Consider the following 12848-nt stretch of genomic DNA (forward strand, 5'->3'; position numbering starts at 1 on the left):
TGTTCTTACCATGTGTGAACACATAAAAGTAATATAGAAATACAGTGAAAAATGAAACCTTATAGAAAAGTATAAAATAAGAGGAAAAAGTCCCTCTTCCTTCATGTTTCTACCCCTTGTTGTTTCAGCTGTGTGCTCGAAGGTAAACACTGATTAGTTTCCTGATGTATCCTTCCAGGAAAATATTTTATTCATTTATCAGAAAATATAGGTATGTGCATCCTTTAAAAAATGTATACAAAAGATATCAAACTCCATGCAGGGTACTACCACCATGTACTATGTTGCAGATTTTTTCCTGTCAGCCATACAGATCTACCACATTCTGTCTCCTGAGTCCTATAATATGGCTCACATAATTCTCAGTGCAAAGGTTAGACAGTTCTAAGGATGGAAGTACCAAAAAGCAGCCTCTTGCCAAGGCCCTCAGAGACCTGGATGCTTGCATCTCTCTGCTCTGACGTCCACAGAATCATCCTTACCCAAGGCTGGCTGCAAGATCGTTGCCCACTGGCCATTAGGAATCCGTGTTTTTTGGGTTTTTAAAATTTTACATTTATAGGAGAAGGGGAGGGGAGAGAGAAAAAGAAACCTTTCTTCTTAAGCCCATCGCTTCTTTTTAGTCAGGTTGAGCTACCTTAAGTCGCATACTCTCCTTGGCAACTGTTGCCAGGAAAACACCCCGTTTGGATTCGCCTAAACCAGGCAGAATTATCCTCTAGTGAGAGATGGGTGGAGGCCTGGCCTGATTCTGGGTTCCTGGGTAGGAAGGATGTAGATAGAAGGTCAAGGTCAGCAGCGTCTGCAGGGTGGGATGTAATCTCATTTGCACAGAGCTGCATACATGCGTGTTAAAGTGTGTGCAGGTAGAGAGATGTGGAGAAGGATGCTCGCCTAAACTCACTGACCACGGTTATCTTTGATTAGTTGTTTCTACTCTTTACAATGCACACATTTACACTGTATCAAAGAAAAGCCATTTTAAAAGACCCCACTGTAAAACAACCATTCCATAAGTCACGACTTTGGATAGAAATAGAATCATTGTCTTTTCTCAAGAGCATGCAGAGAGCTTTAGGGTAATCCACACAATAAACAGTTATAAGAAGTAATTATTTCAGACACCCTGTAGACGTGGGTCATCGGCTACAAGCTGGTATGAATTCTGCTTTTGTATTTCACTTACCTACCACGTGCCTGCTCCGGGCTAGGAGCTGGGGATACAAAGATGAAGGTTTCCTGCCCCACCTCTGCCAGGTGCTTGTGGCCTAGTGGGGCAGGACAACATATATAAATAGAGGAACTGAGGTACCATGTGGTTGTTTTCATGAAGAGCATGGGAACACAGAGAGGAAGTGATCTACTGGCTGGGAGAAGTTGCGGAAGGGCCTCCCAGAGGGTGTGATGTTGGAATTGAGAGGGAACAACCAGAGGAGGTGGATGGTGGCAAATGCAATGCCTGGCATGCTTACTAAGGAACTGGGGCCACCTGACCTTCTCACTGTAGGCCAGCCTCACTGCAAGAACTTGAACCTGGCATTGAAAGGCCAGTGTCCTGTATTCATTTTCTCTTGCCGTGTAACCAAGTGCCACAAACTTAGGGGCTTAAACGAACATCCATTTAGCTCCCAGTCTGTGGTCAAAAGTCCAGCAAGGCATGGCTGGATTCTATGCTCTGAGTCTCAAACTACTGAAATAAAGGCACTGTGTTCTCTTCTGGAGGCTCTGGGAAGAATTCCCTTCCAGGCTCATTCAAATTGATGGCAGATTCAGTTTCTTGTAGTTCCCCTCGTCTTCAAGGCAGTAGCATTCTGAGTCCTTCCCGGAGTTTCATCTCTCACCACCCCTTCTGCCTTCCTCTTCTGCTTTTAAGGGCTCATGTGATTTCACTGGGTCAATTTAGATCATCCAGGAGAATCACTCCTTTAAGGTCAACTGATTAGTAACCCGAATTACAACTGTAAAGTCTCTGTAGAGGAATAAAGTAGCAGATTCACAATCGCGGGGATTAGGATGTGGAATTTGGGCGGGGGGCAGGGGAGATAATTCTGCCTGCCACAGTACTGGACCTGGACCTTGGCATCCAATAGTACAAAGCACAGGGTTCTAATGAACCCAGAGGGACACCATGCCTCCTGTTCGGTGACCAGGGCCAGTCCCCTACCTGCCTGGCCTCTCCGTCCTCTGGGAGGTGTCAGTGAAGTTCGTTGGTACAGGAGCTGAGGACCACCTGCCCTACAGGCCAAAGCCCATCTAAGATTTGGCTTGCAAGTATTTATTATCATTATTTAAAATTCATGACTAACATTAATAAAAATCAGGAACATCCTCATGAAAATCTAGATTTCTGCTTTCTTTCAAAAATTCAGCAGCTCTGTAACCCCAAGTTCCTGTCCAGGCTGGGACTGGGGGAAGGGAGGAGGGGTCGCAACCCCCTCCCCGGAGGCATCTGCCCCGGGAGTCTTCTCTCTGGGGCCACACCCAGCTCTCCAGGGGGTTCTACTAGGACGGGGAGGAAACCATCATTTACTGGGCACCTGCCAGTGGCAGCCACTAAATATATTAACTCCTTTAATTCTCGAGACAACCCTGGGAGGAAGGTCTTGTTCCTATTTTATTGATACAGAAACCCGGGTTCAGTGACACGCCTGGGGCACACGGCTGGGACCCTTTGCCCGCTTGGCCTCTAATCCCCTGCGCCTCGGGCGCCCCGGATCCGCGTCCCGCCCCCGCCCCCGGCTGGACCACGTCCCCGCCCCCGGCTCCAGCAAGAGCCCGGAGGCCGGACGGGAAGGGGCCAGAGCCGGGGACCCGCCGCGCCCGCCCCCAGTCCTCCGCCCGCGGGGCCCCGCCGCGGTCACGTGAAGGGCCGAGCGGAGCGCGCCGAGCCCGGGCCTGCTGCCGCCCGAGGGCAGAGTCCGCTGCCCGCGGCCCCGACGCTCCCCCATCCCCGCCCCGCGCGCCGCCGCCGCGATGCCCGGGGCCCACCGAGCCGCTGGGCTGCATCGCCCACGCCCGTCGTCCCCCGAGGAGCCGCCCGCCCTGGAGGTAAGGGCGCCCCGAGGGCTGGTGGCCGCGCGCCGACGGCAGAGTCTCCCGGCTCCGCGCCCGCCGTCCCCGGGACTCCCGGGTGGAGAGCGACCCCGGGCCCAGCCAGCGCCGTCTGGGGGGAACGAGGGCGCCGGGGCGGGGATGCGGGTGCGGAGCCCCTCCGCCCCCGGGCTTCCTCAGTCCTCTGGGTCCTCCGCGTCCTCTGGGAGCTCCGGGTGCGGGAAGCGCACCGCCGCTGGAGCGCAGAGGCGCCCTGCCTCAGGCCGCAACCCCGCACGTTAGGGTCTTTACGGGAGCTGTCAAGCCTGCACCCAGAGGCCCGCCCGGAGCCGCCTCCCCCGGACGGGGGCCAAGCTGGAATCGGGGCCCGGGCTGCGTGTTGGGGGTCCTGTCCCCGTGTGGCGCGCCCCCGGGTCTGGGTGGCCCGTGCCCGCCGCACGGCGCTCCATGGCGGCGGGAAAACAAGCGAGGGTCCCGCTGCAGGGAAACGCCCGGGAAGAAGGCTGCAGGATGTGGCGCTGGGAGTGCTGATGCAGCCCTGGCTCTTCCGATCCCTGCGGGCCCAGCAGACGCGCTGCACAAGTCGCCCAGCTCTGCTTTCCCTCCGACAGCCTGAGCTTTGGAAGACTTGGGGCTTTCAAGAGTCCTTCTTGGGTTGTTCCCTTTCGCTGGATAAGAACTCAGAGAGTGGAGAGGGAGGCAAGGCTCCAATGGAAAGAGCCTCGGCTCTGATTCAGGAAATTTTAGCTGTGAATTGCAAGACGCTGAAAGCCTCTGGTTTCCCCCTCTGTAAAGTGGCAGTGATAAATCACTCCCATCTCGGAGGAGTCTCGAAGACCCTGTCCCTCAGGCCCAGGACACGGTGCCTGGCACACGTAGGCTTTTCATGTGTGCTGCATTTCCTTTGGTTGTGCCAGTGTGTGGGAGCTGGAGGGTGTTGTAGCTCTGTCTTCCTCTCCTTGAGTGGCCCCTTCAGCTCTGGGCTGCTGTGCCAGTATGGCCCCTGCGGCCTGCTCAAGACGGTCCACAGGGCAGGCTTATGTGTGGGGTGAAAAAGCCCTGCCCCGGTCATTGCTCCCTGGCCTGCGGGCCTCCCGAAGGGGCTTGGCCGCTTCCAACGGGTGGATTCTACCATGTCCCTGTCCCTTAAGGGAACAAGCAGGGCAGAGCAGTTCAAGGAGAGGAGGGAAAGGATTCTCGGTCCCCAGCTCTGACCCAATCCAGGTCTTGCTCCCCTCATTCTGCAAAAATGATGGAACTGACGGTGATCACCCACCTTCTATGGCAAGAAAATCTTTTTAGCTTGAGACTGTCCATGTCTCTCTCTGTGTGTACTTAATACTTCTTTGTCAAAATAAGAGAAGAATGTAAAAAACTAATAATTTGAGACCTCAAGAAATGCGAGGTCTGAAAACAGCCCAGGGTCCTGGCTGAGTCCTGTGTGAAGCGTTGGCTTAATGCATGCCTGCAAGGGCCAGCTATTTATGTCTCAGTATCTTTCAAAGACCTCCCCCAGGGGAGCAGGCATAACAGGTGAGGAGCCTGGTACCAACAGGTAGTTCTCAGCAGAACAGTGACAATTGAGTCATTAAACTGAAGCTCTGACCTCGGACACTGGGTAGCCAGTATGACCTGGTTAACCTTTTTAAAAGTTAGTTTGGGGTCACTTCATAAGAAACTGCCTAGTCACCTGAAATGCATTTCCACCCTCTCCTTTCAAGGAGTTTTTTAGAACCCTTTTCTGCCTGGAGTTTCTTTTGGCTGCTACTAAGATGGCCACCCATTCTGGTACTTTGACCAACACTTTCAGCTTTGAAAAAGAAATAATCCAATGCTAGTGATTCTCAGCCTTACTGTTGGTCAGAATTACCTGCTTTTAGAAATGTAGCTACCCTGAGATTCTGATTTAATTGCTGTTGCCTGGTCTGGACCAGGCAACAGCAATTTTAAAGCTACCAAGGATTGAAAGTGCAGCCAAGGCTGAGAGCCAGTGTCCTGTGCTGTTTCTTTGTGACTGTATGTGATCACCTCTTGATACTTCCTGTGCTTCTTTTTGAACATTCTTATTCTCAAACCTGTTCATCCAATTCTCAGATCACTTGATACTTCCTGTGCTTCTTTTTGAATGTTCCTGTGCTTCTTTTTGAATGTTCTTATTCTTAAACCTGTTCATCCAACTCTTAGATCACCCTGTTTTGGGGCTCTTGGGACTGTGTGATGCACATGGCCAAGATGTGTGAGTACAGCTGTTCCAGACCATCTAGCCCCAGATGACCATAGAGACCAGCTAAGTTGGCCCGGACCAGAACGACTTCCCGGCCGACCCACAGAACTGGGGAAAATAATAAGCGTTTGCTCAGGAGACTGAATATCAGGGTGCGTTACAAAAACTTACTGCAATACAACCCAACGTGGCCAGATGTTATGATCTTCTGAAGAGAAACCAGAAGTTCACATTTTTGTGTCTGCTCCAGTTTTTAAAAAAATTGACTCAGTAGCCAGCATCCAGAAAGCGCTCTCTGGGCCAAAGAAAACACATGTTCAGGCTGCCCTTGGCCGGGAGGTTGTCGCTTTCTGCACAGAGGGACATGAGGTGTTTATACCCACACCGAGCGGCGCCCTATTTTCTCACCCTTCCTGCCTCAGCTGCCATGCCCAGCTTACCCTCAGCAGCCATTTCTTTGTATGGAATGCTCACCGTATACTTCACAAGCTTCCCTTGGCCGTCTTCCCATATGGAAATGGAAGCTGCTGGTATGGGCAGCCCTTGTGGAGAGAGTGAAATTTGAGATGGGTCCCCGTGAAGGGAAATGGAAAGGATGTTCCTGGTTTTAGGCGAGCAAGGGATCAGGCGTGGGAGTGGGACAGTCAGTCCACGAATTTGGGCCAGAGAAGGGGGTTCCTGCAGGGAAAGTGAGGGATCCAAGACAGAGGGGAGATTGTGAGGCCCCTAAGCGCTAAGCCAGGGGGTTGACATCTGATTCCGTGGGCACTCCAGGCAAAGAGAAGTCGCCTGAAGCTTTTGAATGGGGGTGCATGGGAAAGCAATGACCTACTGTATTCTGGACATCAGAGTGCCCATAACCTATGGGAGGAAAGAAGGGAGGCAGAGACAGACAGACAGACAGAAGGTATAGTGCTTGTAATGACACAGGGAAAAACTGAGACAGGGAAGAATTTTTTTACTTGAAATTTATGGTAACTTCTCTTTAAGTTATGTTAATTTTCTTCTATATCTAAGCAAGTCATATTGGCTTTTTTCAAAGCACTTCTATCAACAAGTTCAGTTTTGTCAAGGTTCCTGTTGCCTGATTTAAAGGTATCTGGAGCTTACAACTGTTTATTCCCACACTTCCTTGCTGTCCGCCAGAGCTTCTGGAATCCATTTTTCCCTCCCTCTTGTACAATCTCCTCCCTCTCACCCGGAGGGATTTAAGTTATTCACCTTCTTCAGACTGAAGGCATGCAAAGTGGGGAGCGTGGGAGGAGAAAACACAAACATCTTAAATACGTTTTTAAGTCTTGGGGAGCGGAAAGGAAATGTCACGGCTCTGAGAAAAGGAGAAAAAGAAAATCAGGAGAAGTCAGTTATTGTCAGGGTGCCAAGAAAATACAAAACCTATGAGAAGCAGTAGTAAAATGGCCATATTTAGACCAGTGATGTTTCAGTCTTGACTGCACGTTGGAATCACCCGGGAACTTTAAAAATTCAATCCTGGGTCCCACCTCCCAGAGATTCTGATGCAACTGGTCTGGGCAACAGGATCTTTACAAGCAAAACCTCTGAAGGTGATTGTATTGTGCCTCGGAGGTGAGATCTACTGTCCAGGGGGTCAGCAGGGCCTCCCCTAGCGTGGGGCTGCTGTTTTGATGTACAAAGCCACTTATCAGCTGCATCTGGGGAAACGCCTGATAACCGGTCTTTGCCATTTTCATGGTAGACATGGGCAGTGGTTCTCATGTAAACTTGAAAAGTATGTGCAGTTTTGGAACGGCATGTCTAACATAAGCCACATTCTTGGGGTGGATGAAAAAAAATTCATTTTATGGGAAGATACAAATGGCCTTAATACAAGTGAGAATGCTCATTTACCATAAGTTTGCCTGTTGAGAGTACTTCTTCCCAAGCAAAAATGGGTAGGAGACTTAGAAGTTGTACACAAACGGGATGGAGGGAGGGAAGACAAGAAGAACCAGAAGACAGAGCAGATGAGATCTTAAAAGGAGACAGACTGTCAGAAACGTAATAGCTGTTAAGAATGGGAACACTTTGAAACGTTACTGTAAAGGTAAATTAGCTATTATGAAAGTGTCAGCGTATTTAAACGTGACAGGCATAAGTTCAGCTGGCAAGGGGGCAATTGGATGGGGTGCCGTGGTGCTTGTAGATTCAATGCCGGGAGTCTGGGTGGGGTCTGAGGGAGGTAACCCCCAGGGCCCGGCTGGCTGAGGAATTGCTTGTGAGCATGTTTTTCCTGTTCGTGTTTGTGCACAAACTGTTTTGCTGGGTCTGTTATACCCATCTTTTGGGGTAGATATTAGTACCATCATATTTTTTTGCTTGTTTTTTGCTTTTTTTGTTTTTTGGCCGCACCGTGCGGCTTATGGGATCTTAGTTCCCCGACCAGTGATCGAACCCCTGTGCCCTTGGCAGTGAAAGCAGGAGTCCTAACCACTGGACCGCCAGGGAATTCCCTCGTCATCTTTTAAAGTTGGGAACAGTAGTGCCTTTGAGACATTTTGCTTTAAATATTCTTTTTAAAAAACCTTGATATTAGAATTCTTTGCTGTCCCAGTATGATCTTTTTGAGGCTTAATGAAACTTTCTTAAAATTAACATGTGTTCATTTAAAAAAAAAAATCAACTCTTGCTGATGCTAGGCATTTTATACCTAAAATAGATTTCTGAGCATATCCTGGGGAACTCTGATGTTCCTCAATGTTCAAGATGTTCCAGGGAAAAATAATTGATATTAAATTTTCTACTATATTTCTAAAATATTTTTTTAAGTATGTAAAAGTAAATGTGTGATAAGTGTTTAACACATTTACGTGATGCTTCTTCGGTTTTAATAAACTGCCCTTAAGAATTGCCATACCAGCCCTGAGAATGCACATGAATCAGTAGGTGATGGGTTCTTAACAGCAGTTAATTCACCTGTGGGATTATTGTTCCACATCAGTTTTGAATCCAAACCGTTATCTTTTTTGGAGGGCAATTTTTAAAGCTTTATTAAGCTATTATTGATATGCACTAAGCCACACATTTAAAGTCTATAGTTTGATGAGCCTTGGTATATGAATACACTTGTGATATTAACACAACATTCAAGGTGATGAATGTATCCATCACCCCCAAAAGTTTCTTCATGCCTCATCTCTCTATCCCCTTCCTCCTCCTCCCAAGTGCCCCGTCCCCAAGCAACTGATCTGGATTCTGGAACTATAGATTGGTTTGCATTTTCTAGAATTTTATATAGATAGACTCATATAGTAGGTACTCTTTTTGAGGGGGGAGGGGTTGGCCTCTTTCACTCAGCACAATTATTTTGAGATTCATCCATTTTGTTATGTTTATCAGTGATTCATTCCTTTTAATTCCTGAGTAGTATTCCCTGGTACAGATATATCACATTTTGTTTATCCATTCACTTGTTTGTAGAGCCTTATGGTTGTTTCCAGCATTTGGCTATTAAGCTGCTGTGAACATTTATATACCAGTGCAACTTTGGAATGGCATGTCTAACATAAGCCACATTCTTGGGCTGGATGTACAAGTCTTTGTGTGGACTTATGCTTTCTTTCTCTTTGGTAACTACTTAGGAGTGGAATGGCCAAGAAAGCACCAAACTGTTTTCCACAGTAAATGCACTGTTTTCCATCCCTACCAACAAGAGTTTTAGTTGCTCCACATCCTTGTCAACACTTGGTGTGGTCAGTCTTTATTTTTAGCTATTCCAGTGAACATGTAGTAGTATCTCATTGTGGCTTAAATTTGCTTTTTCCTAATGACTAAAGATGTTGAGCATCTTTTCATGTGCTTATTTACTATCCTTATATCTTCTTTGGTGAAATGTCTATTAAAAGACATAATAACTAATGTTTGTGTTTTTAATACAATAGAACTTATTTTTTAAAGTGTTGCAATATGAAATAAATTTAGGAAACACAGTTCTACTATGTGTACAAATATCTGCTATGGGTGTTTGATATGAAAATTAAATATAAAATTTGGAATCTTTTGACCTCTCCGAATACTTCATGCATTTTCAAAATTAACGTTCTTGACCAGTAAGAGATTTCCATACCAGTCCAGGCAGGAAGATGTCCTCTATCTTGAGGAGGTAACTCCGGTAATCAGTTGGAATCAGGTTGTGTTTCCTTCTGAAGTACATAAGGAGGTCTAAATAGCCAGTCTGTTTGTATGTATTCTTTATCTAATTTATACAGAATCAGAAGTGTGAGCCATCACCAATGGGGCTCAGCTGTACAGGTCATGGACAAATTAAACTAAATCTCAAGATGCCCCTTTGGTTGATTGGATGTTATCAACCATTTAAAATCATATTAATGTTGGTGAGAAGCAGGAAAACATGTATATTCATGTACTATTTTGAGGCATATAAAATGCGTAACTTTGGGGTAGACAATTTGGTCGTACCTATCAAAATAGAAAATGACATACCTTCCATCCACAAGTTATACTCTATCCTACAGAGACACTCCTATGGTACAAAAGTATGTGTGTGTAATAAATATATATTAAAATATTCAATATAATTGTGTTCAAAATATATTGCAAAAGGGAAACTACCTAAAGGAAGAGGCATTTGTTAAAAAGAATGGGTTAGATCTATAAGTATTGTCATGAAAAAAAAGTCCAGAATATATTGAGTGAAAAAATAAGCTTTGTGTCGTATGGAAACAATTTTATTCTTTTAAAATTATGTGTATGTATAGAATGAGGTCATACCTTGAGAAGGAGTTAAGTTCAAAAATTGTCAAGAAAGGCAATAATTGACTTGTCAAAATTAAATTTGAAAATCCCTCTAACCAACTATCAAGTAGCCTAAATATAATTTTATGTTTATATGTATGTGTGTGTGTATATATATATTTGTGTACATAACCCTATATATGTATGTATAAATACACCATTTAAGTACATCTGTATATACTGTTCAGTGCTTTCTTGTTTTTGTTTCCTCCTCTGATAACCTACATTTAAATTCAGCAAAGTTAAGCATGCCTGTGCCTCAGCCCCACTGCAGGATTCTCATTGCTCAGGAAAATATCTGGAGGTGAACATACAGTACCATTAATGCTGGTTCTGTCTGGCGAGAGTGGGGCCCAGGGGAGAGGTGAAGAGGAGTTTCCTTTTATACTCAATAAGTACTTATAAACGAAAAAGTAAAGTATCCTTTCCGACTCTGACTGTTGTTCTCCCCTTACTTTCTCCCAATGAGGATCAGGACCTTCTCCTGGCAGCTGCCTATGTTTCTGACGCTCAGTACAACAGAAACGTTCCATTTGAAACATCCCCTCAGGCTGTCAGGTAATTAAAGTGTTAAACTATCACCTAGAATCACCTTTCCTTTAGCGCTTCATATTCTTGAAGTTGAACCCAAACTGAAGGCATTGTTTCCACAAATATTTTGAGAAGTATATAGGGTATGGCACACAGAGTTGGGTAAATCCTATCCTTTTTTTTTTTAGTTCTAATAGCATGGTACCTCACAGGTAGGGAAGCATTCAACAGATATACTAAGAACAGATAAATGAGTAAATAACACCCAGGACAGGAGATAAAGCATCCAAATTAAAAACACGTCATCATCTTTTCCTCCTAGATATAGTTGTCCTCTTAGAGGCGCCTAAATGAAAAGAAAACTTGTCCTTTTCCTTTCTGTTGCCTTTTGACGCGACTTACATGTTTGTTCTTTTCATGGGAATTCAGCTTTTTCTCCCTAACCCCCTAGGGGTTGAACTAAAACCAAAGATATGGCTCAGGATAAGAAAAAAAAAATTCTTATCATCAGGACTGAGTGTCAGTGCCTGAAAGGCAGCAGTGAATACCTCATGCCTGGATGCTGGGGGACTGTCCCCATGATGGGAAGAGACCCGTGTGACCGCGAGATCTCTCTGAGTCCACCAGGCCCTGATAGGCTGGTGCACATTAGAAATCGGTTAGGCTCCTGTGCCACGTAATAACAGGTCACTCTAATGAGGGTTTGTTCTGCATCAGTCCTCTAAAAGTACATCCTAGGGTCACCACCACCCCACGGGGAGGGTGCTAATCCTAGCTTGAGACTGTTACGAGAATGTGCTTTGAGATATGATAATATCCCAGATTTTTTCTGTTAGCGTTTTATACTGTGCGCTCAATGAAATGCTACCCCTCACTCTCTAGAATTAAAAGGAAAGGTGGCCAGAGAGGGGACTTTGTATTTTACCTCCCACTACTCTTCTTCTGATGGGATTTGGGGGTGCTGTTTAACTCCTGCTCATTGTTTATAACCTTCTTTGTTCTTCTCTGCTCCAGACTTTACCATTTCTATAACCACTGGACAATGCGGGCAGCCACTTACTTCTTCATTTGGGTGGACCTCGCTCTTGCCCTCTTTGAGGAACCGGCCTTGTTTCCGCTCCCTTTCTTGGTAAGCATTCAGCACAGAATGGCTAACCAGACTTTGTCAGAGATGAGTTGGGTCCCATGCCTCTTCCTTTTTTTTCCCCTCAGATTTCAATAAGTATGGATTTGGTTTTATTTTTCTTGCTAGCGGGGGTTGGAGGAATTCTGCCTACTCGCTGAGCTGATGCTTTCATCAGTAGGCATTGGAAAGGGAGTGGCAGTTTTTGGTCTTCTGTGCCTACAGGGACGAACTGGACAGACAAATGATGTTTTAAAAGCGTATTTATTTAATGCCGAGTAGACAATGTCATAATATAGTGTAATATATGACTTGTACTTGCCACATTTCCAGCTTTTTTCATAGTCATAAATCATTATTGATAGGTGCTTTTAAGTAATACATCAAATTACTCAGCTACTCCAGATGAGTCTAAGTAATAAATTGATGACCTGCTCACATTAATTCTTGACTCGACACGGCTCTTGCCTCTCAGAGTAGTTGTGTCAGAGACTGTATAACTTGCAGAGCCTAAAATATTACTGTCTGGTCCTTTGACAGAGAGAGTTCCTTGACCCCTTGCCTTAAAGAACAGCCTTTTATTATCTCCCATGATTCTGCAGGTGGCTGGGCTCAGGCGGGCAGATTTTCATGTTGGCTAGGGTGCTAGATCTCTGGCTGGCAGCTGGGAGCTCACCTGGCTGGAGCTGTGGACCAGAGTGCCCCTGCTCCCCTCCACACGGCCACTCCACATGCTCTGGGCTTCTCCCAATGGGTGGGTGGGGTCCAAGAAGGAGCATCCCAGGGAGCAAGCGCCATCCGCCACCTCACACACCACACTTGCTGATGTCCCAAAGCCAAAGCCCATCACATGCCCGAGCCCTGAGTCAACAGGGGAGGACACTGCACAAGGGGGTGAAAACCAGAAGCGTGGTTCTTTGGGGGCTCAAAGTTGGCGGTCTTCCACACATCCGTTTGATGAGGATGTCCCGATTAATGAAGCCTCTGGGTAGAAAACTTTTAGCCCAGTGACTTTCGAAACAAACACCAAGTTGATGAAGCAGCGCTGTGCATTCACAAACCTGGACAGGGTCGGTCCCCCTACCGCCCCCCCCTGCCCTCCCCACGGCACTGGCCGAGGCGAGAGGTCCACAGGGTCTCTTCTCA

The 12848-nt window shown here is 46.5% G+C and overlaps 1 protein-coding gene across 1 annotated transcript in view; it reads left to right on the forward strand.

Annotated features, from left to right (window-relative positions):
• The first annotated feature begins 2817 nt into the window (after positions 1 to 2817).
• Positions 2818 to 12848, forward strand: part of LOC309611596 (two pore channel protein 2-like) — a 39847-nt gene continuing 29816 nt past the window's right edge. Inside the window, exons 1-3 of the mRNA XM_082356215.1 lie at positions 2818 to 3048; positions 10518 to 10606; positions 11594 to 11708. Of these exons, the coding sequence (XP_082212341.1) occupies positions 2974 to 3048; positions 10518 to 10606; positions 11594 to 11708 (279 nt within the window). The 5' untranslated portion in view covers positions 2818 to 2973. The remainder of the gene's footprint in view (positions 3049 to 10517; positions 10607 to 11593; positions 11709 to 12848) is intronic.

The sequence above is a fragment of the Balaenoptera borealis genome (assembly GCF_965194805.1).
Source record: "Balaenoptera borealis genome assembly, chromosome: 15".
Lineage (NCBI taxonomy): Eukaryota > Metazoa > Chordata > Mammalia > Artiodactyla > Balaenopteridae > Balaenoptera > Balaenoptera borealis.